We start from the raw sequence: 26,148 nt of genomic DNA, 5'->3' as shown, positions 1-26,148 counted from the left end.
CTAAGAAAATAAGGAGTCTATTAGAACTGATTATACTCTTGGTTCTGAAGGGGAAAAATTGTGGTCAGCAGAGTGTCTGGTTTTAAGACCCGAGCTTGGGTCACCTGGTCGTTCTGAAGTTATTATCTGGTAACATAAAATACCGCATAGCCAGGGACAGAAATACTGCCTTAATAAAATCTCTTGTGGATGGTAATGAAAGACACGACAGAGACAACAGAAGGCTTCGCCAAAGGGATGCTCCAGGTGACAGCAAAGAGTGCAAAGGACGCTTCTATCAGGGCAGGATAACCACAGTTAGTCCCACTGTGAGTCTGTCCCCAAGACAACTGTCCTGAGAAGCCTGCGGCACCAGGACAAACAGGGCGAGTTGGGCGCAGGGAATTGTAACACCGAGCAAGCTTTCTTGCCTTTTCCCAGCCGCCTTGCTTGACAGCCGTCGTCGGGCAAACACCTCAGCGTGCAGCCGGTCCTGTCCGTCCGGCCCACGCTCACCTCCCCGCGCTTCCTCAGGCCGCCCTTGTACCCTTCGCGCTCTTATGAAGGGCGCGGGCCCTCACACGGCCTCGCTCTCTCCTCTAAGGGGAGCGCGCGAGCCCCCGCGGCGGGAGCGGAGAAACAGGGCCTCGCGCCCACTCAAAGACGCGACGGCACCGCTCAGCGCCAATAGCCCCGTGCCCGGGTGCGGGCAAACAGGCGCAGACGCGCACCAATAAGGAGCCGCCAGGCTGGGAGAGAGAACCAATAGCGAAGCCAAGAGGGGGGGCGGGACATCCGGCGCGCAGCAGGCGGGGGTGGCAGTGTTGTGGCTGGGGCAGGGGAGGGTTTGGCTGGGTGCGGGTGTTGGAGGTGCAGCAGTGGCGGAGTCAGCCCGGCCGCCGCCATGCCCGGCATAGACAAGCTCCCTATCGAGGAAACGCTGGAAGACAGCCCCCAGGTGAGGCAGCCTAGTGGGGGCGGCCAGGTCGGGCTGGGCCTGAGCTGCGCCTTTTTCGCTCCCTGCTCCCGTGTACCGTCGGGGGATGTTGGAGAGCCGTCGCGGCGGCTGGGAGGGAGGCGGGGAGGGAAAGTACTTCCCGGCAGCTGGGCGGTGGGTGCGCGTGTGGCCAGGTGCCTCCTGTCCCCTTTCCCCGCGTCCGAGGCGCGGGGTCGGAAGCCGCTCGCTGGGGCTGTCCATCTGGCAGTGCCCCGGGACGTGCGTCCTGTTCGCACCGCCGCGCCCTCCCGGGTGCCCGGCTGGCTGGTGGGCTTGGCAGAGTAGCTAGCTCGGTGCGGGTTTTCCAGAGGCACTGTGCTTCGGCACTGGGCTAGTGACTCGGCCTCAGTCCCTTACATCAGCACCCTGCGTCTGCTGTCATGGTTTGTTTTGTAGAACTCATGCTGGCAAAACCCGTATTCACTTCTCAAGGCGATCTTTCTTATCGTTGTCTTTTACTAAACACACATTAAGGTTCAATAGATGTGTATGAAAAGCAGTTATCGGATGAGGTTATGGTGGCGGTTGTTAGTGCTGTGAGTAGGTGGGAAATGCATGGTGCTGAAAGGCCTTTACCTGCTCTGGTGTCTTCTCTTCCTGCTGTTTGGCCTTTGTCAACGGTGCCATATATTGCACCGGCATTTCTTTCATGCTGCTGGTAAGCAGGAAATGCTTTATTCAGTTGTAGTGGTTTCTCTTGCTGTCAGCAACAACAGCGAGTACTTTGTACCACTATTCCTAGATGGAAAAAACGTTCATGGTATGTTTTCTTTTATTACAGCCTTTTGAATTAAAATCCTTATTTTGCTGCAATGTTTATATCAATGAGCAAGATGTCCTATATGTAATACCATATGTGTTGGTTTGATTCATCAGCCACAGGAAGAGAAACTTTCGCTTGCTTAAGAGGGGTTTTAGCCACTAAAATGACAGCCACATTAACAAACCTATATCAAATGGAAGGACAACCTCAAAAAGGCAAGAGAAGGCAGCCATGCAGAAAGTGTGTCATTGCTTCTAAAGGACTGTGTCCCAGGTAGCTCAGCTACTAGGCTTAGCCTGCAGTATGGTCTATGGCCCAGAGGCTAAACCTGGTGTGCTCTCATGAAGAGGAAACAAAATCTTAGAAAGTGTTATAACAATAGTAATGTAACAAAATTATCTCTTGAAAGTCTGTTCTGAGTACATGGAAGTCAGAATTATTCATATTTATAGGAAATGTCAAATGTAAGATAAACTTAGGATTCCTAGAAAGTGGGATGTAGGAGGCTTTTTTTCCAGGCACTTAACAGTGAAATGCTGTTTGGGAAGCACATGCAAAGAAGTTACATATTGGAACATAATTATAAATTTGAGAATCTTCCATTTGAGGTTATTTGTAATACAGACTAGCAAAGCCTAATGCAGCCCAATGAGTTTTATTTACTTAAACTATTAGATTTTCCAATATCTTCTATTTTACATATGATATTTTACATCTTTCAGTCAAGCTAGTGTTTCAGGTGAAGTCTGGCTAACTGCCTCTTGAAAGAACATAAGAAGGACTCTGTAGTCATCTATCGCATTAGCTCATTTCTGTTATTTTGAAATCAGTGTAATGAAAATGGCAACAAATGTTGCTCAAAGAAGGGAAAAAACCTAGCTTTCTTTAGAAGCTGCCATGACTTTCTGATTGGTGTATTTGTGCTGTAATATTGAAAAAGACCATCAGACTAGGTTGTTGTTTAGTGCTGAACCGTGCTCTGCAGTTTTGCACCTTTAGACAGGTTTCAGACACTTACCTGTAGGCTTATAAACATCATATCAAACTTGGTCTGTATCTGAGGGAAGGAGAGGCCTTTCTAAAATGCAAACCTCATTCATTTTCTCTTGTAGCAGGATAAAACTCCAACCACTGTGTTTTTAGACATGAACCAAATGCGAAGTTTACATTGTCTTTTGCAATGCAAAGCAGTGCAATTTAAATGATAACTTAGGACATATATTGCACTTATTCTGTGTTATATGTATATATATATACACTTAGAGTTTCTGCTCAGACTTACTTGCATTCCCAAAGCATTGCACAATAAAAAAGCCAAGAGACTTGATCTACCTGGACTTGCGGAAAGCGTTCAGCACTGTCCCACACAACATCCTTGTCTCTAAATTGGAGAGACATCAATTTGATGGGTGGACCTCTCAGCGGATAAAGAACTGGCTGGATGGCTGCACGTGAAGAGTTGTGGTCAATGGCTCCATGTCCAGCTGGAGACCAGTAACGAGTGGTGTCCCTCAGGGATCGGTGTTGGGACCGGTCTTGTTCAACATCTTTGTTGGTGACATGGACAGTGGGATTGAGGGCGCCCTCAGCAAGTTTGCCGATGACACCAAGCTGTGTGGTTCGGTTGATACGCCGGAGGGAAGGGATGCCATCCAGAGGGATCTCGACACACTTGTGAGGTGGGCTGATGCCAACCTGATGAAGTTTAACCATGCCAAGTGCAAGGTCCTACACCTGGGTCAGAGCAATCCGAGGCACAGCTACAGGTTGGGCAGAGAAGAGATTCAGAGCAGCCCTGCAGAGAAGGACTTGGGGGTGTTGGTCGATGAGAAAATGAACATGAGCCAGCTTCAGTGTGCGCTCGCAGCCCAGAAAGCCAACCGTATCCTGGGCTGCATCAAGAGGAGCGTGACCAGCAGGTCAAAGGAGGTGATCCTGCCCCTCTACTCTGCTCTCGTGAGACCTCACTTGGAGTATTGTGTGCAGTTCTGGTGTCCTCAACATGAAAAGGACATAGAACTGTTGGAACAAGTGCAGAGGAGGACCACGAGGATGATCAGGGGACTGGAGCACCTCCTGTATGAAGAGAGGCTGAGAAAGTTGGGGCTGTTCAGCCTGGAGAAGAGAAGGCTGCGTGGAGACCTCCTAGCAGCCTTCCAGTATCTGAAGGGGGCCTACAAGGATGCTGGGGATGGACTCTTCATCAGGGGCTGTAGTGATAAGGCAAGGGGTAACAGGTTCAAACTTAAACAGGGGAAGTTTAGATTGGATATAAGGAAGAAATTCTTTACTGTGAGGGTGGTGAGGCACTGCAATGGGTTGCCCAGGGAGGTTGTGAATGCTCCATCCCTGGCGGTGTTCAAGGCCACGTTGAGCAAAGCCTTTGGTGGCATGGTTTAGCGTGAGGTGTCCCTCTCCATGGCAGGGGGGTTGGAACTAGATGATCCTAAGGTCCTTTCCAACCTTAACTATTCTATGATTCTATAGTACAGGCTGTATCTCATGTCACACTGCCATACAGATGGTGAGATAGAATGCTTAACAGCTCACTGACTCTGAACAAAGTGGTTTCTTCATGGAGCTTATTACTGGTGGTTTCTTCTGTACCTGCTCACATACGTGGGCTGAAAGCATCTTAACATGCAGAATGATGCAAAGTTTTACTAGAAACATAAGTAAGCAATTGCTCTTTTTTTTTTTTTTTTTTTTTTTGCTAAGCAGTAGTCTGCCCTAACTGGTTTACAGTTTCAGGTTATTTGCTTTCCATCAACATAAACCAGTGCCAGTTTGAAGTGTGGACATCAATAACTGATATTTTTACAACATAGAAAAGCTGTTGTTCTACAGTGTTTGGTTTTAAAGAGTAAGTGTAATCCAGAGACCTCACAGGATATTCTTTTAAAATGCCATCTTCCAAGTTTATTAATGTTCAGGTTGGAAGGTCATGAGTATATAATTCAGTGGTTATGGTACTGTGTAATTTTTTGTGTTCTTTCATGTATGTCTCTTTTAATGGGAGAGTCTCAGCTATTAGGATGACACATGTTGCCTCACCTGGCAAACATGTGAGTTCTCCTCCACCTCTTTCCTCCCCTATCCACCTTTTTCACTTGTTTTATAAACTAAAACCACCATTAAAGTGATATATTGATGATCCTGTTAGATCTTTTTTTTAATTATTATTATTTTTAAGTATCTTGTGGGTGTTGTATGGTATGGTGAGACAGCCAGGCATCTAATTCAAGTTAAATAGAAGAATTTAATGTCAAAAGAATGATCAAATAATATATTTTGTAGAGGTTTAGCGTATATTCCTTGATTATCATTAAAAGCAGAAAATAAGTAGCTGAAAAAGACCTCCGTGCTTCAAGGGGAGATGGACTAGAGTATGAGCCATTCTAAGGCAAGTCTTTGACATAGAAAGAACTTCTAATAATAAAACACCACCATTCATGCACAGTGTGATCCAGTGCTGTGAACTCAGAGAGGTTTTCCTGATATCCAGACTTCTGTCAGTTTTTCATTCTTTTCCCAGGTCCCATAAGTTTCCTTCCCTTCCTCTTTGAGGGAACTATAGAAATTTAGCCTAGCGATGACTAAGAAAGAGAATTTACAATTTCAAATGTTTAATGATCATAATTTTTTTTGGGGAAAAAACCACTTATGTACCTTATAATTATTTCCATTTTCGGTCTGGACGTTAATTTTAGCATAAACCTAAAACCAAAGCACAGTCCTCATGCTAAAATGTTACTAGAGTTAAAGGGCTTATTTTGTGGGTCTTGTAAGCAACACTCCTGTTTCTACATTCAGGCGTCCCAACCAATATTTTCAATTAGGAAAAGCAAACGTAGCCTCTGCAGAGTTACAGGTAACATGCTTTGTTCTTTGGGTTTTTGTCTTGGGGAAGGAAGCTATTCAGTATCGTTGTGGTGAGGATGCTGAATAGCTTGGTGGCTAACATTGCTTCCAAGGGTAAAAAGGATACAGGAAAACTGAATCAGCATCTCATTTAAGCCTAAGGGCCAAATTATGCCTGAGCAACCTGATTTCTTTCTCATCCAGAGTCAATCATTTCATCACAGGGAAGAGCAGTGGATGTCACTCATCTTAAGCAAGGATTCTGACATGGTGTCTGGTAACATTCTTCTCCCTAAACAGGGAGGTACTGATTGTGAGTTGGGTGGAAAAACTGGCTGGACAGTTGTGCTTAGAGTAGTGATGAGTGGTTTGAAGACTGATTGTTGGGCAGTGATGAAGAGGTTGATTTTGGAGGTGGATACTGTTAAGCACCTTAATCAGTGTTGTGGGCAATGCAGGATGCATAGTCATTGAGCTTGTGGGTGACACCAATGAAGGAGCAGACTGACAGACAAGCTGGGGTATGGACAGGAGGACAGATCTTTTCACTCTGTTTCACCATGGAGTGGTGAGGTGGAGACAAGTGTATCTTAAGAACAGCAAGATGCAGATTGTCCTGTTTTGGTTTGGGCTTTAGTTCCTCAGCTTTTTGATCACAGAATTGACTGTTATTGCACAGGTGAATTATAGGTCCACGCAGCCAGCAACTCTCTTTGTGCAGGATGGATGGTAATCAGGAAGCCACAGCCTTTGTTTTGATCTCTCAACAGAAGAAATGTGTATACCTGGCATGCTATCTAATAGCAGTCATCTTTACACTTTTCCTTAGGGATGAACCATAATGGGTCCAGTAGTTGCCCACAGTTACAACTTATTTTGCACTTACACGTCTCCCTTGGTCCTTTCCTTTCTGAAAATGCACTTGCATGGACCTGGAGAGAGGCTGACAATAGGAGTGAGGCTGAGCTTTGGTATCTTTAAGATTCTGTGGCATGCAACAGGTATCATCCCTGTCAATAGTGCTGTAGGGTTTATAAACCTTTTAGTAATGAAACCTGAAACAATGCTATTGAACTTTGAAATTCTCTGACATTTAAATGCTGCTTTTCTAACTTGACATGTGTTTTGGCTGTTTCATTTTCACAGACCAGGTCTTTGCTGGGAGTATTTGAAGAAGATGCTGCTGCAATTTCCAATTATGTCAATCAGTTATTTCAAGCCATGCACAGGATATATGATGCACAGGTAGTGTTAATGAAATTCCTGAATGCATTGTAAAGCTTTTGAACCCCATTTCATGTCTCTCACTTTTGTTTTTTTTAAATATTATTAGAAGCAATATTTTTTTTTGACTTCCATAGTCTTTAAATGTGGAACTGAAATAAAATAAGAATGAAATAAATTTTCTATTTGCTAGGGATTGGTAAAGATAAGTTCTTGTGATTTTCAACAGAATTTGTAATGACCAGTAATTTTTTCTGGTCTTCTAGCAGTCTGCTGTATTTCCCCAGTGTTTCCCATCACGATCTTAGTGTGTATAGTATATACCAAGTGGGAGATTATTTCTTACCTACAGTATGTTAATGTTTCACTCATCATCTATAAGTAACTGCACTTTCATGCCAAAGGCAGAACTATTTTTCGTGGTTCTCTGAGCAACTGAGTTTATGGCTATATTTTTAATTTGTATACACTGGAACTGATTGACTTTTTGACTGATTTGGTATTCTTGCTTTTCATTTTTTTATCCTATTGTCATTTTTACTTTAGTGACTACTGTGTTTATTGTAGGTTTGCTGCCATGTAGTTTTATTTTACTGTGTTTCTATTTTGTTTCTAATTTCTGTGCTTTCTTCTTCAACTGCATCATGAAAGATGCAGTTGTTCCATACCATGAATCTGCTAATTAGGTCCCGCTTGTATACAAGTACAGAGCAGTTAGTAATCAGGTAGTATTGTGGTTCATTTTCCTTTACAGATAAAAAAATTCCTCATACTTAGTAACTAGGGCAGCTAATTTAAAATAATTAAATGCAAATGTGCACTGCATAACATGAAGAATACAGAAATCAGTGCACATAGTACAGGGTGTGAATTTGGTGTTTGTAATGACTGATTACCTGCAACTCTCAATATTGTTAGAGAAGTGGAAGGGCAGGATGCTGTAGGTTTTTATGAAAATCTAATCAGATTTCAAATCCCACGTGTGTAATAGTTTCTTCTTCAAACGTGATTTTGTTTTTAATATTAATTTAAATTAACAAGTAACAAGCTTGGGGTTTTGTTCTTTTTAAATCAGAATGAATTAAGTGCAGCAACTCATCTGACTTCAAAGCTTCTGAAGGAATATGAGAAACAGGTACTGTGTAAATCATTGTTGTCTTTGTGTGGTTAGTACTATGTATTTTTGTAGTCTTTTATCTCCTAGAACACAGTGTAGAATGTATTTAGGCTTGGTCCAGATAAAATGAACCTCTGTAATTGGCGGCTCAAATCTTTGCCAAATCTGCTGTCTTCATATTAGTTCTTCCAAATAAAACAGCATGAAGTTCCTGTTACCGTGATGAGTATTAGTAAGTTCTGAAAGATTTTACTTTTGGATCAGTGTTTTGGGGTTGCTTAGGATGGTGGTGGTGTTTGATTTTTGTTTTATGAACCTGTTTACTGTTAAGGGCTTTGATTTTACTAGTCACACAGAGAAGAGATTGCATAGCAGTCTCCATTTAACAACTATAATTTACTCTTATTGTGAGAATAATTCCACCCCTGAAAGTGCAGGTAGTGGAATCCATCACATACTCCACAGGTACCTATGGAGGTACTCTGGTTGCAGCTGTGCTGCAGGCACCCCTTTGCTGAGCTCCTCCTTTAAGGAGGCTGGTGTTGCCTGTCCTCATTCTCTACCTAATGAGGTGAACTGGAAAGAATACTTTTTATAAATTATTTTTGGGTGATGAGACTTTCTAGAGGGGTGAGATTAGCTTAAAAATACACAGTGTTTCAACTGGATTATTTCTTTTTCAGTAGTGACCATTTTGGTCATGCTTTTGTCTCCAGTGCATTATAGAAGTAAACTCTTTTGGATGGTTTAAAAATTTCACATAATTTAAGAGCTCAAAGTTTTAAGTTGAACGCCAAGTATTGCTTAATTTTTGATAAATGTAAAAATTATAATGTGAAAAGCTGCATAAAATCTTCATAGATGTCAAGGCTGCAAATTTCCTGATTTTTTTTTTTTTTTTTTTTAATAAATTCTATTAGGTAATTTATAAAATCTTTAGGTTCATGTATTTTAAAAATGGATATTTTTTTTTAATGAGAATTGAGACATGATTAGTACAGTTTTGTGAATGGCAGAAAACTCTGCAAACAAGTCTCCTTTTCCTTTCTTCTAGCGTTTTCCACTAGGGGGAGATGATGAAGTGATGACTTCCACTCTACAGCAATTTGCAAAAGTGATAGATGAGGCAAGTGCTTGTATTTGTTTCACTTATTTACTAATGTTTTCTACTAATTACTAATACATAGACTTTAACTTGCTTAATTATACCAGCCTTTTTCAAGATAGGCGATACAGAAATGGCTTTAATTTCTCAATAAGATACACTTGATTTTATATTGCAGCATCTACTTGAAGTTATACAACCTGAAGATAAAGAATCAATTCAGCAAAATGAGGATATGTTATTGAGAAAGAATGTAGTTTCACTTCCTGTAGACACAGCCAAAACCATTACAGAATGGCAGTTACAAACAGTTTTTCCTGAGAGTATTTATACTGCCTGATTTTTAGGTGCTCGACTGACAAAGGAACCTCCTGCTGTCAGTATCAGAGACAGAAACTGACTCTTATGAAAGGCAATTTGGCACCATCTGAATCAGGATTTCTTGATGTGATTTCTCTCCTTACATTTTTAACACTACTTAAACATTTTGGGAGGAGGAACACGTTTGTTCTACATCTGTAATCTGTGATCACAGGCTGTGATGTAGCTAGTCATCAGAATGTATGAGGCCATCTTCTAATGTGATCCAGTAACTTGTAGTTAAAGTTGCAAAAGTATGGACAAATACTAAACTCTAAAATGAGTCTCCTATAAAAAGCTAGTGATCAGATCAGGAATCTAGAGAAGAATAGCTGCAAAAACATGAATGTGTAAAATTATGCTTTAGTTGTACATGTATTCTTTGAATGAAATTGATGTCAATCTACCTTGATTTGATTTGTCTCAGCACTGTTTTCCTAAAATTTCCTTCTTTCTCTTGTCTTTTGTAGCTCAGCTCTTGCCATGCAGTACTGTCAACTCAACTTGCAGATGCAATGATGTTTCCTATTACTCAGTTTAAAGAAAGGGATCTTAAAGGTAGAGTGCTCAAATAAATACTGTTTTTACCAACAGCAACAAACAGTAACAAAACCATAGCATTTGATTTCCACAGCTCTTGTTTCACTGAATAGAACACACCACTTATTTTTCAGCTCTCAAAGTATGCATCTCTCAATTAAAAAAAAAAAAAGTAAGTTATTTCCATTCATGAGAGTGTTACAGTTGAAGGACTTGGCACTATTAAGGTCTCAACAGAAATATTACTATATAGAAGCACCTTTTATTCCAGATGAAAATTATGCAGTTACTGTAAACATTAGGAAAGAACAATTTTCAGATAACTTGCACTCTTAGGAAATATTTATATATATTATAATACCATGACACGAATATAATGGTTGGACTAAACTCAAAAGACAGTATGGTGTCTTTTTTGGTAAGGCTGCCAGCCACCTAAATGATATACTGGCAGTAAGTAGGAGCAGACTTTCCTGGCCACATAGTGCCTGTGCTAGTAAATCGGTATATTACAAGGTGTGAACTACAACTGATCAGTAGTGAAACATTGCATGAGAAACCTCAATATAGAAATGTTACATCAATAACAACTTACTTAAATTGTGATATATTGTTTTGTAGAGATATTGACTCTAAAAGAAGTTTTCCAAATTGCAAGCAATGGTAAGTATAAAATATCTAATATTAGATATTACTTAGAAAACTAGGGAAGATATTTTCAAGGCTTAAAGTGACTAATTAAGGTGTAATTCTTTTCAGTGATTCTTAGGCACGGAGGTTTCCTTGGTTCACTTTATGAATCCCTGCTTTGTGTACCAAAGCGTTAAGGCAGATTGATAATACTAGTCTTTTTTTACAATACTTACATGTATACATAATTATTAAATCATTTATGATTATGCTACTAAAATTACTAAAAATATTATATTATATAGAGCGTGCAGCAACCTCACTGCCCTGGACTTCAAGAGAGCAGACTTTGGCCTCTTCAGGAGCCTGCTTAGTAAGGTTCCATGGGACACAGCCCTAGAGGGCAGGGGGGCCCGAGACTCTTGGTTGTTATTCAAGGATCACCTGCTCCAAGCTCAGGAATGTTGCATCCCAACTAGAAGGAAGTGCAGCAAGAGGGCCAGGAGACCTCCTTGGATGGATAAGGAGCTGCTCAGGAAAATTCAAAGGAAAAAAGAGGCTTATAGAAGGTGGAAGCAGGAACAGGCGGCCTGGGAAGAATACAGGGATGCTGTTCGGGAAGCTAGGGACCAGGTGAGGAAGGCTAAGGCCCAGTTAGAATTGAACTTGGCTAGGGATGTTAAGGATAATAGGAAGGGATTCTATAGGTACGTAGCGAGTAAAAGGCAGACTAGGGACGACGTAGGCCCCCTTTGGAAGATATCGGGAGAACTGGCTACCCAGGATTTGGAGAAGGCCGAGGTTCTTAATGACTTCTTTGCCTCGGTCTTCACTGGCAAAGTCTCTGACCGCACCACTCAAGTCTTGGAAGGCGAACGCAGGGACTGTGAGAATGAGGACCCTAGGCCCACTGTAGGAGAGGATCTGGTTAGAGACCATCTCAAAAACCTAAACGTGCACAAGTCCATGGGACCTGACAACATCCATCCGCGGGTCCTGAAGGAACTGGCGAATGAAGTTGCTAAGCCACTGTCCATCATATTTGAAAAATCATGGCAGTCAGGTGGAAGTTCCCAACAACTGGAAGAAGGGAAATATAACCCCCATTTTCAAGAAGGGGAAAATGGATGACCCAGGGAATTACAGAGCAGTCAGTCTCACCTCTGTGCCTGGCAAACTCTTGGAGCAGATTCTCCTGGAAGGCATGCTAAGGCACATGAAAAACAAGGAGGTGGTTGGTGACAGCCAGCATGGCTTCACTAAGGGGAAATCCTGCCTTGACCAATTTGGTGGCCTTCTATCATGGGGCTACGAAACTGATGGACGGGGGCAGAGCAGTTGACGTCATCTATCTGGACTTGTGCAAAGCCTTTGACACTGTCCCACACGACATCCTTGTCCCTAAATTGGAGAGACATCAATTTGATGGGTGGACCACTCGGTGGATAAAGAACTGGCTGAATGGCCGCACGCAAAGAGTTGTGGTCAATGGCTCAATGTCTGGCTGGAGACCAGTAACGAGTGGTGTCCCTCAGGGATCGGTGTTGGGACCGGTCTTGTTCAACATCTTTGTTGGTGACATGGACAGTGGGATTGAGTGCACCCTCAGCAAGTTTGCCGATGACACCAAGCTGTGTGGTTCAGTTGATACGCCGGAGGGAAGGGATGCCATCCAGAGGGATCTCGACACACTTGTGAGGTGGGCTGATGCCAACCTGATGAAGTTTAACCATGCCAAGTGCAAGGTCCTACACCTGGGTCAGAGCAATCCCAGGCACAGCTACAGGTTGGGCAGAGAAGAGATTCAGAGCAGCCCTGCAGAGAAGGACTTGGGGGTGTTGGTCGATGAGAAAATGAACATGAGCCAGCTTCAGTGTGCACTCGCAGCCCAGAAAGCCAACCGTATCCTGGGCTGCATCAAGAGGAGCGTGACCAGCAGGTCGAAGGAGGTGATCCTGCCCCTCTACTCTGCTCTCATGAGACCTCACTTGGAGTATTGTGTGCAGTTCTGGTGTCCTCACCATAAAAAGGACATGGAACTGTTGGAACAAGTCCAGAGGAGGGCCACGAGGATGATCAGGGGACTGGAGCACCTCCTGTATGAAGAGAGGCTGAGAAAGTTGGGGCTGTTCGGCCTGGAGAAGAGAAGGCTGCGTGGAGACCTCCTAGCAGCCTTCCAGTATCTGAAGGGGGCCTACAAGGATTCTGGGGAGGGACTCTTCATCAGGGACTGTAGTGACAGGACAAGGAGTAATGGGTTCAAACTTAAACAGGGGAAGTTTAGATTGGATATAAGGAAGAAATTCTTGACTGTGAGGGTGGTGAGGCACTGGAATGGGTTGCCCAGGGAGGTTGTGAATGCTCCATCCTTGGCGGTGTTCAAGACCAGGTTGGATGAGGCCTTGGGTGACATGGTTTAGTGTGGGGTGTCCCTGCCCATGGCAGGGGGGTTGGAACTATATGATCTCAAGCTCCTTTCCAACCCTCACTATTCTATGATTCTATGATTAAGGTGCTAGTTCACTTCTCAGTCAGGACTGGATTCATAAACGTATTTTACCTCACTACAATTAGTTTGATAGTTCTCTCCCCTGTTGTCAGAAGTTATTTTAGCTATCTCTATCATCATAGAAAAGATAATCTGTAAGTAAAGATTAAGGATTCTGCTTCTCTCAATGTAAATTGCTTCGTTGCTTTAGAAGCAAAAAGGATGCAGGATTTCATAATGGAAAGTTGTCTCTGCTTATAGGAGGTTTCTGTCTTTGAAGAGTATTAGAAATTTATAACTCTGTTACAGATTTGTATGTGTTGGCCATATTTGCATCTGGTTAGTTTTTTTTTTTTCAGCCCAAGTATTTGTGGCAGTGAAGTAATTATAAACCAGAGCAATTCTTAAAGGTTTTAATATGACTGCACTTTGCATTCAGCTGGCTCTGCAACACAGTGGTATGAAATATTTTCTGTTGCATAAGTCATAAATTTATGAAAATGATCGTAAATTCTCTTGTTTGCTTAGATCACGATGCTGCCATTACCAGATACGGTCGGTTGTCAAAAAGAAGGGAAAATGAAAAGGTTTGTAAAACAAAATAATATAAAGATTTTAAGAGAAGAAATAATTTTAATCTAATATGTATATTTTTATGGTGGAAGACAGTGTATGGCAGATTCCACCTGAAGTCTGATAGTTTGTTTTAGCAGTCTAGGCAGTTTGCTTCAGAACAGAGAAGCAGGTTTCTCTAATACATGCCTGTCTCATAACACTGAAAATGCTCTATGGTTAAGATTGTGGGATTAAATTTATTTTTGTAAAGAAATAGCCACACTTGCCAGGGAGAAAAGAAAGCTCTGTTCGTTTTTCATGTATCTCATGTATAAATTAGAGAAGCGGAATTGCAGGGTAAAATGTGCAATGATGATAGAGCATAGGGCAACTGTGTTGTTTTGCATCATGCTAGCTATAAAGCTGTCCAGAAAGTATATGATGAATATCAAGTCACAAACTTTCTTTTTTCTCCCCTCACCCTGTCTGTTTCTCTTTAGATCAAGGCTGAAGTTATGGAAGATGTATATACTTCAAGGAAAAAACAGCATCAGACTATGATGCATTATTTCTGTGCATTAAATACTCTTCAGTACAAAAAGAAAATTGCTATGCTAGAACCCCTGCTAGGATACATGCAGGCTCAGGTAATTGCATATTCTGAAAGCTATAGGTCTGAAAGAAGACGTAAAAGTATTTCATGGAGATTGATGTACTGAAATGCACTGCAAGACTTTTTTCACAACCCAAGGAAGCAAATGGAGAAAAAGACATGCTCCATCCTCATCCCCATAGCTGTCATAGCTGCTGCTGTGAATGCTGTCAGTAGCCAGCACTACTCATTTCACAGTCAGTATATAAATCTGATTATGATATGCCCTCATTTCCATCAGAGAATCTTTCAGGCAAGTCTGGGTGACAAATATAAAGGTCTAATTCTACCCTGAAACCCAGATTGCTCAGTTTAATGCACTACCTTAAATTTTTATCTTTCCATTCGGTCACTAATGGGAATAGCTGATTAAAACTTTCATGCAGCAAGTCCCCAGGGAAGTGTACCTTCTTAGTAATGTGGAGACAAACTCTTTCCTGTGGCAGCTATTCTGAGATGAGATAATTCTCACAGTCACATCACTGCTGTTTTCAGCCAAGGAAAGGAAGAAGTGGAATGCTAGAAATCATTCTGGCTTTTTGTTGAATATAAATGAGTTCATGATTGGTTTATTTGAGGAAGTGCAATAGAAAATACAACTATGAAAAAGTTCTATGGACTTAGTTTGTATTTTCAGAAGTATATAATCAGTATTTGGGTTTTTTTTAAAAAGAAAAAGTCAATCTTCCCAGCATCTGGTGCTGCTACAGTGTCCTGGGTAGAAATTAACCTCCACGTGCCGTGTGAAAGCTTTCCAGCTTAAGAACTCTTGCTTCTTGAAACTTTACAGCTTGTATTTAAGACCTAAGCTCTGAATGGCTTCTGTAACAGAATTGATAGTGCAACCTGTTGTTCAGGTGCAGGCTTTTTCTAAATCTAAGAATGGGAAGGGTGGGGCCATGCTTCTGGCTTCCTGTTCTGAGATTTCACATGGCTAAACTCCATTCAGATGTGACAGTTTTTCTGGACCAATATGAGTACACTTTTTAAGATGCAGATTGTCAGCTCCCCTTGGTAGGGTCCATAGGTAGAGGATAGCCCTGGACAAGTCCTCACAGGTTTTCTCTCTCCTGTGCCCCCAGTAACCCCACCCATAACAGCAGTTAGCAGAATGGTGGCCTTCACAAAGTATGGAGACACCTTGGGATCACTGAAAGATCAAACCTTGTTTCTTTTCCAGGGCAATTTCTGTGTATTTCTGTATGTCCTCCAGGTGACTGCACATCCTCTTGACACAATGAAATCTCACTGCAGTGTCAGCATCAGCTTTCACTTGGAGACAAAACCATGGTTTTATCTGTTAATAGTTTATGTAGTTTTATTAATGTAGCTTTATTAAAGTCTCCTTTTTTTAATTTTTTTTTTTTAAGATAAGCTTCTTTAAAATGGGTTCAGAAAATCTTACTGAGCAACTGGAAGAATTTTTGACCAACATTGGCACAAGTGTACAGAAGTAAGTTGCTTTGTTGAATTTTGAAGTATTACCAAGACAATGATTTTTTTCTGTTTCTACTTCTCTTAATAGATTATCTTTGTTACTAACACATTACTTGCTTTAGTGTTCGCAGGGAAATGGATTGTGAAGTAGAAAACATGCAACAAACTATAGAGGATTTGGAAGTAGCCAGTGATCCACTGTATCTGCCTGATCCGGATACTACGAAATTTCCTGTTCATAGAAACCTAACACGGAAAGCCGGCTATCTCAATGCAAGAAAGTAAGGCAAACTTGTTACTTAAACATTGCACAATATTTTGTTTTGGGAAAGGAAAGCTAAAAGGGTATGCAATGTTTATTTGAAATCGGCTATGTTGATGTTACAGACTTAGTTGAGTAAGTCACATAGGAGCTATGCTGTTTCTTTCAACTACTTCACTTAATTGGTATTAAGGTCATTGTTACATTGACATAGTGTCATTCAGGTACAAAGCAGTTACTCTGATTTTAGTCTACTTTCGCCTGAATTTTCACACCAAAAAGTTCAAGTGTAATTTCACTGGATTGTAATTGGAAGACAACAGGACTGCAGCTATCAGGAGTGTTGTATAAGTATCTGTTAAAGCTTTGGGATTCAAATTACTAATGAAATACGTCAAGCTTGAGATATACAAGGCAAAGCAGTCTCTGCAAACTGAAATACACATCAAATGGTCTCTTTTGCCCACTGGAGGGAGCTGCTACTCTGTTTATTGAAGCCTAGCAGCTGATTTTTATAGTTACTAAAAATAAGTTGTAACAGATTATTTTTCTGTAATTTATATAATAAACTACAAGGATTTTTTTTTTGTTTTTAAATGTGATTACCTTTACAACAACGGTTAGAATAACATACCTACTGAATAGGGCATGGGTTCTGTAGTAGAACACAATTGCAGCAATTAATACTGAAGAGAGTATCTGAACAGAAAGGGAGGCTAAACTGCAAGTATTCCTCCTGGGTTTTGGATGATCAGAACTGAAATACTTAGACCTTTTTATTCTGAATGGTTTCACATAATTTAAAAAAGCTATTATTTATGTTTTCTTTGCCCAGCAGTAGGTTTAGCGTGAAGAACCACAGATGGAAAGAGACTAATTTAACTGTAAAGCTAACCTAAAACATGAAACTGGGAAAAAAGTTTTCTTAAGTGCTGAGATGGTTTGCTGTGCTGAAATGATTTTCAGCTCAGCTGAACTCCAGATCTACTAAGAACTTCTTTATATCTTTTAGTAAGACAGGGCTGGTATCTTCCAGCTGGGAGAGACAGTTTTACTTCACTCAAGGTGGAAATCTGATGAGCCAGGCAAGAGGTGATGTAGCTGGGGGACTTGTCATGGATATAGACAATTGCTCTGTAATGGCTGTGGACTGTGAAGACAGACGGTACTGTTTTCAGATAACATCATTTGATGGCAAAAAGTGAGTATCCTTATATTACGTATATTGCTGTTACCTGTAAGTAATACTGGACTCACTAATTCAAAAAAGAAGGATGATCTACCTTTGACCAGATTATAGCTTGACAGATTTTGGGGGGTATTTAGAACCAAAATCTGGGATGTCTTTTTAACTTTCTAGTGGTTTTTGTGCTTTTCCTATATGCTTTTTGTCATAAGCTTTATAATGTAGGTGAGTGGTATTTCAGAATAAAGTGACCATAATGAGTTTACAGTCATGTATTACTGCGTTTTGTGAGTGCCTAAGTATTACATGGGCACAATTAGAATTTTGTTCCTTTTCTGTTTTCAAGGGAAATGAAAATGTAGGTTTCTCCCACACCCCAGTTAAATGTTGACTGCACTCAGCATGCACGCAGAATCTTCAGCGTTTCTTAATTTGTTGTGCACTGTAGAAACATGAAGTTTCCTGTCTGAATGTATTTGAAGTGATGGAATTATCTTTTCCATTCTCCTCTTTCAGGTCTTCAATCTTACAGGCAGAGAGTAAAAAAGATTATGAAGAGGTAAGCTTATAGGAGGTTTGCATGGAGTCCAGTGATTTTTCTGTTGCTCAGAAGGAATACATTTGTAATAATAGTTGGAATGCTCATTTTATGTTCTCTGGGTGGTAAGCAGTGAACTTTTTAACTGACAGAGTATTACTGCGTTAAATACTAGAGAAAAGAATGCAGTTATGGTTGCCACAAGTCCTCTTCAGTAATATGGAAGAAAAGGAAAAAGAGAAAAAAGAACTCACAAGACACACAACCCACAGCTAAATAGCTAGGAGTAGGGGAATCTTGACAAAATGCTGCTTTTCCTTCTCCCTGTTCATGCTTTCCTAACCTTCTTTCTTCCTATCTGCTTGTCAGGAATGGAAAATAAAGGAAGTCGTAGGTTACAAAGAAAGTAGAAAAAGTGCTGAAATGAGCCAACTTGGGTATTTAATCAAATTTGCTTTAAAAACTATGTAAAATTAATTTTTTTTTCTCCCTCCTCCCTTCTCTTTTTCAGTGGATATGCACCATAAACAACATATCGAAACAGATATATCTAAGTGAAAACCCTGAGGTAACTTGACTAAAATTTATAGTATCAGTTATACGTTAAGATGTAGATACGCACAAAAATAAAGAGATCAGCTGGATCCAGTTGGGTAGCAGAGAATTAAGCTTGAGTGCTTCAGACATGTCTGATTATGAGCTTTTTGTATTATGAAATCATATAGTCCTTTGTTTCCTTCATCTACATGGTTATATAGAAAGTGATAAGAATATCTTGACTTTTATATTTGGTATAGCTTTTTGACATCTTCAGGATCCTGTGTTTGCATCTTGTATGTGACACTTTGTTCCAAAGCATTATGACAAATACTCAGATGAATAAATTTAATTCCTACCAGAGAAAACTGACAGTCTTACAAATATGAATCTTAGGAGCATAGCAGTTTTGTAGGAAAAACATATTTTCACTTTATGACTGAGTTATTTGCCTTCTTAAAGAGTTGGAAATCGATTATTTGTTTCATGTAGAGAATTTGGGTAAGGAAATTAATGTCATTTAGATGGCTTACATTTATATTTATTTAGCAAATTCATATTGATACAGACTTAAATAGCACTCACTTGCTAAATTAGGGGAATTGGCCCAACAGAATCCGTTGTTTCATAACAGAGCATTTGTCTATATGTAAAGTTTGTTGAAAGTGATATTGTACTCTTTAATGTTCCTGCTGAAGTCTGAAACACATTATTGGAGAGGAAACTTTCAAGTGGTCATATACGAGCATGAAAACTGTAGACAGAGCAGTCAACAGGCAGCTTGTTGAATAATACAGAAATCCATTGCTCACCTGCATAATTCAAGGCTCTTGTCAAATGATCTGGAAAGTCAAGATGAATTAGAAGTGTGTCATGCCAGCTCTTGGTTTAGGAGCTAAATATCACTTTGTAGATAATACAAGCACCTGGCCAGTTGTCTAAGTTAACTATACAGATGGGAAACAAAATGGTTTTAATGCAGAGCACAGTTCCCTGAAGCATGTGTTCTGATGAATACACAGCTGAGCTTCTGTTTAGTCACATAAATGGGTGAAGCTCTCTTGCATTAGTGAAGGTGTGTGCATTTACACCTCAGTGTTCGTGCCTGTTCCTCACTTCCCAATGGCTTATAGTAATTCTCATTTTCATTTTAAGTTTCTGAGTCATACACTCACACAAAATGCAGCTTCTTCTTCATTTTGTCTCCTGCACCTTCCCTGTCCAAAGATTCTCTTTCCTCAAGGGCTTTCACTGTTGGCTTTACCCCATGAAGTGAAGGAATCTACATAAAATACTTCAGAATTAGGGATTCCAATTGAAGATTAAAATGGAATTCTTCAACTGTAAATGGTCCCTTGTTTGTTGAAATAATATTGTAACATAGTCCTCACTTGGTACTTGTTCATGTCTCAGTTTTTCAGAAACATTTAAGTGTTCCCAAATTTTAAGGGCAGACTTTTAATTTTCACGGTTTTAGGCAGTTGCTGAGGACTGCATTTCTCAAATGAGATTCTTCTTTTTTCTCTGGCTACATTGCCATATTTTACCAGACTTCTCATTGGGACTTTTCTCTGTTGCTGGCTTTTCTTAATACTTGCAGTGCAGCAAAGCAAGTGCATTCATTAAAATTTAGAAAGTGAACAGCAGAGAATGTTTTGGAAGTTAGAAGAAAATACTACAAGTATGTTAGTGAGAGTTTAGGAAAAGAAAGATTCTCGATTCTCACAAAGAGTTGTTTATAACTTCTATCAGTTGCATATAAATGAAACTAAAATCTTAAAGCTTATTTTGAGGAAAATGTTTTCAGTTATTTTTTCCCATCCCTGTCTTGCAGGAAATTGCTGCACGTGTGAATCAGTCAGCTCTGGAGGCTGTTACTCCATCCCCTTCTTTCCAGCAGAGGCATGAAAGCATGCGGCCAACTGTGTAAGTTAATGAACTACAGGTATTGGAAGAGCACATCTGTAAAGAGAATCCTTGATAAAGTTCCAGGAAAAACAAACAAAGAGCAAAACCTTGTATGTTCAGAACTAAATCTTTGATAGGCTAGAGGAAAATTTCTTGAACTCACCTTTCCAATATCATGTAGCATCCATTGTTGCCAGTCATCCAGATTTCCAGCTGAATAGACAGTTCTGTTGATTGTATTGTATATCTGGTTTGTTGTATGAACTCATAATGAGACTTCCCTTAATGTACCCAACTCCTGGAAACAGACCTCAGATATTTTAACATCAATATATAATCACATATGAAATATAATACAATCTGATACAATTTTAAATGCAAGTAGTAACTGTAATTTAAATCTGACTAGGAACATAGACTCCATTTTTGTTTACTATAGCCTGACCATCAGTTTTTTTAGGTTTTGTGTTGTTTTACGTTCAAGCTTAGGAGCACTGTATTGATCTTCCATATGGTTTAATTTATTATCAACCAACTTGAAACTAAGATATCTTCATTTTTATCTTTTTTTGTTCTAGACAATCTCGTCCTCCTGCGGCTCGTACTAGCAGTACAGGGTCACTGGGATCTGAATCAGCAGGTTTATCGGCACTTTCCTTGGATTCACTTGTTGCACCTGACACTCCAATACAATTTGACATAATATCTCCAGTTAGTGAAGATTTTCCTGGTCAAACAAAATCTTCAGGGCAGTCAGGCAGGTAGGAAATGTAAGGAGAAAGAAACAAAATCCTGAAGTTAATGTTACTAATTTAAAAACAAACCAACAGGAAATCCATGTTGATGCTGCAGCTCCAGAACACTCATGTCACAAAAATTTGCAGTGGTTAGTGAAGTGTAACAATCTTTTAAATAGTTAAATTAAGTTGTAAAAAAAAAAAGGCTTAATTACATGCACTAGATTCAGGGTGCAGTCTTCGATTTAACGGAGCTTTTTTTGCTTTAACAGCTAATGCTTTTATTTATTGATTTATTTTAATCTTTTGGTTTCACAAAGTATTTTCCTTTCCTATTGCTTGCTCACCCAGCAGCTTGGGTTATTTCCTCTTGGAAACTCAAGAGAAATTTGGTAGCCCTGTCTCCAGGTGATGATGGCTTACGATGACACTCCTCTTAACCTGAAAGGTGAGTGAAAATGATCTAGGCTTCTAGAGTAATCTCATATACAGACAAATTAAAATTGCCAAAGAGCTCTTCCCAAACTATAAAAACATTTTCTCCTATTTGTTTTTTGTAAACTTCCCACTCAAAAATAGTAAGAAAGACCTGCAGATCTGCACTGCATTTCTGGAACTATATGTACAGAATTTGGATATTAAGGAAAGGTATTTGCAGATCCAGCTGCTCTTAACAACAGAAAAAGCCAAAAAGATAAAAACTAATTTATGTGACTCTAGTCACAGTAATGACTTTTATCCCCTTGCCCTCTAGAAAAATATGTGAATTTTCAGTTGGACCTTACAGATATGTAAGAGTTAAAATTATATATATTTAACGTAGTCAACTTCTTTTTTTGTTTTTGTTGGTTGGTATGGCAGGATAAGAGGTTGGCTAGCTAGATTCTTAAGAATGGACTGATTTAAAATAGACCTGTATTCCAGGAAGAGGAGAGGTTAATACTTCAGCTAAATTCATGTCATCAGTTATAATTCTATTCTAGAAAACATTTTTTCATAGCAGAAATAATAAGAGTTGTGCTCAGTATTTTCAATTAACCATCATTGTCAATAAAGAACTGCAGTGCTTGTGCAGATAGGCAACATGCAAAGTAACATGTAGAAGTATTAATGATTAAAAAAAAACCCCTTTCCTTAGTTTCTGATACTGATGACATATTTATTTTTGCCTTTTGAGAAATTCTGTGAGATTTTGCATTTATGGTTCCAGTCTGATCTAAAATTACAAAAGTCTGACCAATCAAAGACACCAATAGAAAGAATTTCCCATTACTGAATTGCCACAGGTCAGCATTTAATGGGATTTTTCTTGATTGAGTTTATGTTAATTAAACATTGTAGCAATGCCTTCTTGACTTCAGAGTTCAGTCTAGAACAGTTTTACTACGTTAAACTAGACATTTATTAGTTAGAAGAGTTCATTGATAAAACTGGCAGGTTTTTTCTCTTCTGCAGTTTGCTTTAGAACACTAACTGTTGAGAGGTGACACCTTCATTACTCCCCTATAAAACCTAACTTGAAGTTTACTGAACCATTGACAGTAGTTTTTCAGACACCAGTTAGCCAAAGAGAGAGGATTTTGTCCTTTTTAGAAGGTTTTAGTATTTCTCCATTTCCCATACTCTTTTCAGCATTGCTTTACTGCTTTTGAAAAATGTAGACTTGGAAGCCTAGAGTATTTTCACTTTTTGTTGTAACTGATAGCAGTTCTGTCTTTGAGAGCCAGAAATAGCCACATTTCTCTTGAGCTCTAGGAGTAAAAACTCAGTGGTGTTTTCAGAAAGCTGCATTTGAAACAAAACCAGTGACTTCAGTAAGTAATTCAACAACTTAAGACAGTGATGAGAAGGGTGGTGCTCCTATGGAGTACTGAAAGGACTAGCTTTTGGTTGTACTTCCTGGAGCTGTTCTTTGTTTTCGAAGATAAAGGTTTTGACTTCTTAATTCAGATATTAAAAAAGTACTATGTGAGCAAAACTCTCCATGGCAGCAGTAGGACCATGGTTTGTGCCCTTGAATATAGCAATTTATGTCTAACTCTTGATTAAAATGCTTGATCTTATGATTTATCATATATTATTCCTCTGGATTACTAGTCTGTGAAGTCACTACAAGTTGATGCAGCATGAGACTACTACGTTACTCATGAGTGGTTCTTGTAATCTGACTCCTGGTTTAATGTTTTCATTTTTAATAGACGCACAAATCCTTTTGGTGAATTGGGAGGCTCAAAATCTGAAACAGAAGGTAAACCAAACATTTTATTTCAATGCAAAATAAAAATAGATTTTTTAAATTATTTTTCTGATTTCATCTATAGCTGCTCTTTTCTACTTTAATGCCAGTTTTAGAATGCTTGGTTAAATGAGCAAGGTGTTGGACAAGCTGTGTTAAATCAGGTTACTGTCTGAAAGTCTGTTTTAAAAATAATTCATTGAACCTTTTGTATTCATTAAACCAAATGAGAAGACGTCTGATGTGCTGTTTGGTAATGGTACCTGTAATTCATAGGTATGAGCAATCTCTCTCCAAGGTATGAGAAGTTTAGAGTTTAGTGAAGTCCATCTTTGGGTTTGGATGGAAAACCCAAAAGAGTTAACTTCTTTTTAATACTTTTCTTTGTCTTAGATTCAATTCTTCATCAGTTATTTATTGTGAGATTTCTTGGCTCTATGGAGGTGAAATCTGATGAAAGTCCAGATGTTGTTTATGAAACAATGCGTCAAATACTGGCGGCTCGTGCCATCCATAATGTTTTCCGGATGACAGAATCACATTTATTAGTCACATGTGGCTGCTTAAAGTAAGTTTCCTGCCAGACTTCTACTGATGTTTATTTACAGAATGATTCTTTCACTTTGGTAAAACTTACCTTCTGGTTTGTTTTTCAAAACAACTTTGTAGGTTGATTGATCCACAGACACAAGTTACAAGACTACGAGTAAGTAACTTTACGTTTTAAGATAAATAACCAGCAATGTCATTCTGCTCCTTTAAAAATAATACCATTGGATGGTAGCGAAAATCATTGACAGCATTTAAAAACAGATATGCACTAGCAATTCAGGTTTAACATGAGTGATTTCAATAGGTCAGATAGGCTTTTGAAACATTGTATTTTAATATGTTTGATTACAAACATTTATATTATTAATTAAAGAGGTAACATTGAAGTTGGACTCAAATGAGTTCTGAAGCCCAAAAGGGTTTGCTTGGTGTTGGGTCTTTTTTGGGTTTATTTTAGGTTTTTGGGTTTTAATGTGTAACTGCATTGAGAGTGTTGTACAGTTTTGGTGTTTTTTTGCCTCGTTCTTTATAAAAAATGCACTTGAAAGAAGTAAGTGGATTACTTCTCAGGTTATCAGATAAAGCCAGCTTAATTCTTCAGTAATGGCTGTCTTTATTTTTCATATTTCAAAAATGTTCCACCCTCTTGCTCTTCTTCTTTATGCACAGTTTATGATGTGTCATTTAATTTCTTTGTGTCTCCTTTTAAAAACTTTTTTTTTGGGGGGGCATTCTGAATTACTTTTATTTCCATAAAAGAAAATCCAGGTGGTGTGAAAATGCCTTGATATTTCAAGTAGTGCTTTTTTCTTTCTTTACCTTTGTGTCATTACGTTTAAAACTGCCCCAAAGCCAGGAGCTTGTAGAGGTGAGATAAGTCAGCTGAGTGCATGTTCAGATTTCTAAGTGTGTACATTTAAGGTCAGGAAAACCCCATCTGACAGCTTATCGCAGCTCTAGTTGGGGCTTTCATCATTAAAAAAATTACTCTTTACTAAGTCTTCAGAAGATAGATTTGAAATTTCTAAGTCCACCCTCTTTTAGGAATAAGAGTGCAAAACGTATCTTCATTATTGCCTTACAATAAACTATTTTGTACATTTTGGGGTTAGTTTTTTTTCTTTTTATTGTATGTAGTTCAGGAGAGCTGAACTAATGGCATAAAGGTTTTGGACAAGTAGTGCCTTTACCTGCACCAGATATTGAAATCTTAGTCACAAGTGTAATTTGTATGAATGATGTCTCTTTAAGGAAAATAAAAAAGGACTGTATTCCCATTTAGAAACTGAGTCATGTTGAATTGTGGTCTCTCCCCCATTCTTACGTGCACTGAGTTTTTAGAAGTTTGCCTCTCTTTTGAATAATTTAGTCCTTGCATTCTCATCGGTGTTCTGTAATTACGTGTTTGGTCAGGTTGTAACTTTTTCTGGTCTGGTTATGCCTTTATGATAGTGAAATAATTAACATACAGTATATTGAAAGCTCATACAGAAAATACTTGGACCCAGTTTTAATATGTCTGTGTTTGATCCTTTTGGCAGTTTCCTTTGCCCAATGTAGTCTTGTATGCTACGCACCAGGAGAATAAGCGTCTTTTTGGATTTGTGCTCAGAACCTCAGGAGGGAGAGTTGAGAGCCGCCAGACTTCCATCTGCTATATCTTCGAATCAAATAATGAAGGGGAAAAGGTATTGGTGATGTTTATACTTGGATCAGTGTGGATTCCAAGATACTGGATCCATCCAAGCTGTCTGAGGGATTTCTTTGGGGGGAGTATCTTGTTTATGGACTGAAAAACAGTTAAGTTAGTGATAGTCTTACCTGTAAGTACTCTAAATATGCTGGTATAGCTACTTTGGGAATCTGGCATAATTTTAAAGGCATTTTTATTAGAGTCTTTTTGATTATTTCTGATCTGTTTTGTATTTAGATTTGTGACTCTGTTGGACTGGCAAAACAGATTGCTTTTCATGCAGAACTGGTAAGAATCTTTTTGGGGCAAGGGATACCTATGAATGGAAGGGAGAGAGTATGTATAATATGTAATAGAGATATTCTGCAAGATGCTTATATCTGCACTAATACTGTTGTGGTGTACTTTAAGGGATTTGCTTTCTAGAATTTAAACCCAAGATGGAAAGACTGACCCATGTCCGCTGTGGAACAATATTCAAGACATGATTCAGCTTGTTACCTTTAACAAGCATACCAGTCTTTTAAAAGAATGAGCAAAACAGTGGTGCAACAGTTTTGAGCAAACTGGTAGGTTATCAAACATCTCAGGCTGCTGTTTGTTACTCCATTTACATTTTTTCCCTTTAGGATCGAAAAGCATCAGAAAAGCAGAAAGAAATTGATAGAGTCAAAGAGAAACAACAAAAAGAACTGAATAAACAAAAACAAATTGAAAAGGTACATGTATCATTATTTCTTAATACTTTTTTTAAAATTCTACTTACCTTCTTCTGCAGTTTTGTGTTCCAA

At 39.3% G+C, this 26,148-nt stretch overlaps 1 protein-coding gene across 4 annotated transcripts in view; it reads left to right on the top strand.

The window, feature by feature from the left end:
- The first annotated feature begins 842 nt into the window (after positions 1-842).
- Positions 843-26,148, top strand: part of APPL1 (adaptor protein, phosphotyrosine interacting with PH domain and leucine zipper 1) — a 51,772-nt gene continuing 26,466 nt past the window's right edge. For all 4 annotated transcript variants that reach the window (XM_080625379.1, XM_080625377.1, XM_080625380.1 and 1 more), the window contains exons 1-21: positions 843-937; positions 6,747-6,845; positions 7,900-7,959; positions 8,996-9,067; positions 9,877-9,964; positions 10,568-10,609; positions 13,593-13,651; positions 14,120-14,266; positions 15,642-15,724; positions 15,831-15,989; positions 16,983-17,171; positions 17,673-17,715; positions 18,206-18,262; positions 20,066-20,157; positions 20,718-20,900; positions 23,075-23,124; positions 23,506-23,680; positions 23,782-23,818; positions 25,206-25,352; positions 25,595-25,645; positions 25,987-26,076. In XM_080625379.1, the coding sequence (XP_080481505.1) occupies positions 884-937; positions 6,747-6,845; positions 7,900-7,959; positions 8,996-9,067; positions 9,877-9,964; positions 10,568-10,609; positions 13,593-13,651; positions 14,120-14,266; positions 15,642-15,724; positions 15,831-15,989; positions 16,983-17,171; positions 17,673-17,715; positions 18,206-18,262; positions 20,066-20,157; positions 20,718-20,900; positions 23,075-23,124; positions 23,506-23,680; positions 23,782-23,818; positions 25,206-25,352; positions 25,595-25,645; positions 25,987-26,076 (1,977 nt within the window). In that variant the 5' untranslated portion in view covers positions 843-883. The remainder of the gene's footprint in view (positions 938-6,746; positions 6,846-7,899; positions 7,960-8,995; positions 9,068-9,876; positions 9,965-10,567; positions 10,610-13,592; positions 13,652-14,119; positions 14,267-15,641; positions 15,725-15,830; positions 15,990-16,982; positions 17,172-17,672; positions 17,716-18,205; positions 18,263-20,065; positions 20,158-20,717; positions 20,901-23,074; positions 23,125-23,505; positions 23,681-23,781; positions 23,819-25,205; positions 25,353-25,594; positions 25,646-25,986; positions 26,077-26,148) is intronic.

Source organism: Psittacula echo, assembly GCF_963264785.1.
Source record: "Psittacula echo genome assembly, chromosome: 9".
In the NCBI taxonomy this organism is placed as follows: domain Eukaryota; kingdom Metazoa; phylum Chordata; class Aves; order Psittaciformes; family Psittacidae; genus Psittacula; species Psittacula echo.
The sequence above is the reverse complement of the archived record's forward strand: the minus strand, read 5'-3'. Positions and strand labels throughout refer to the sequence as shown.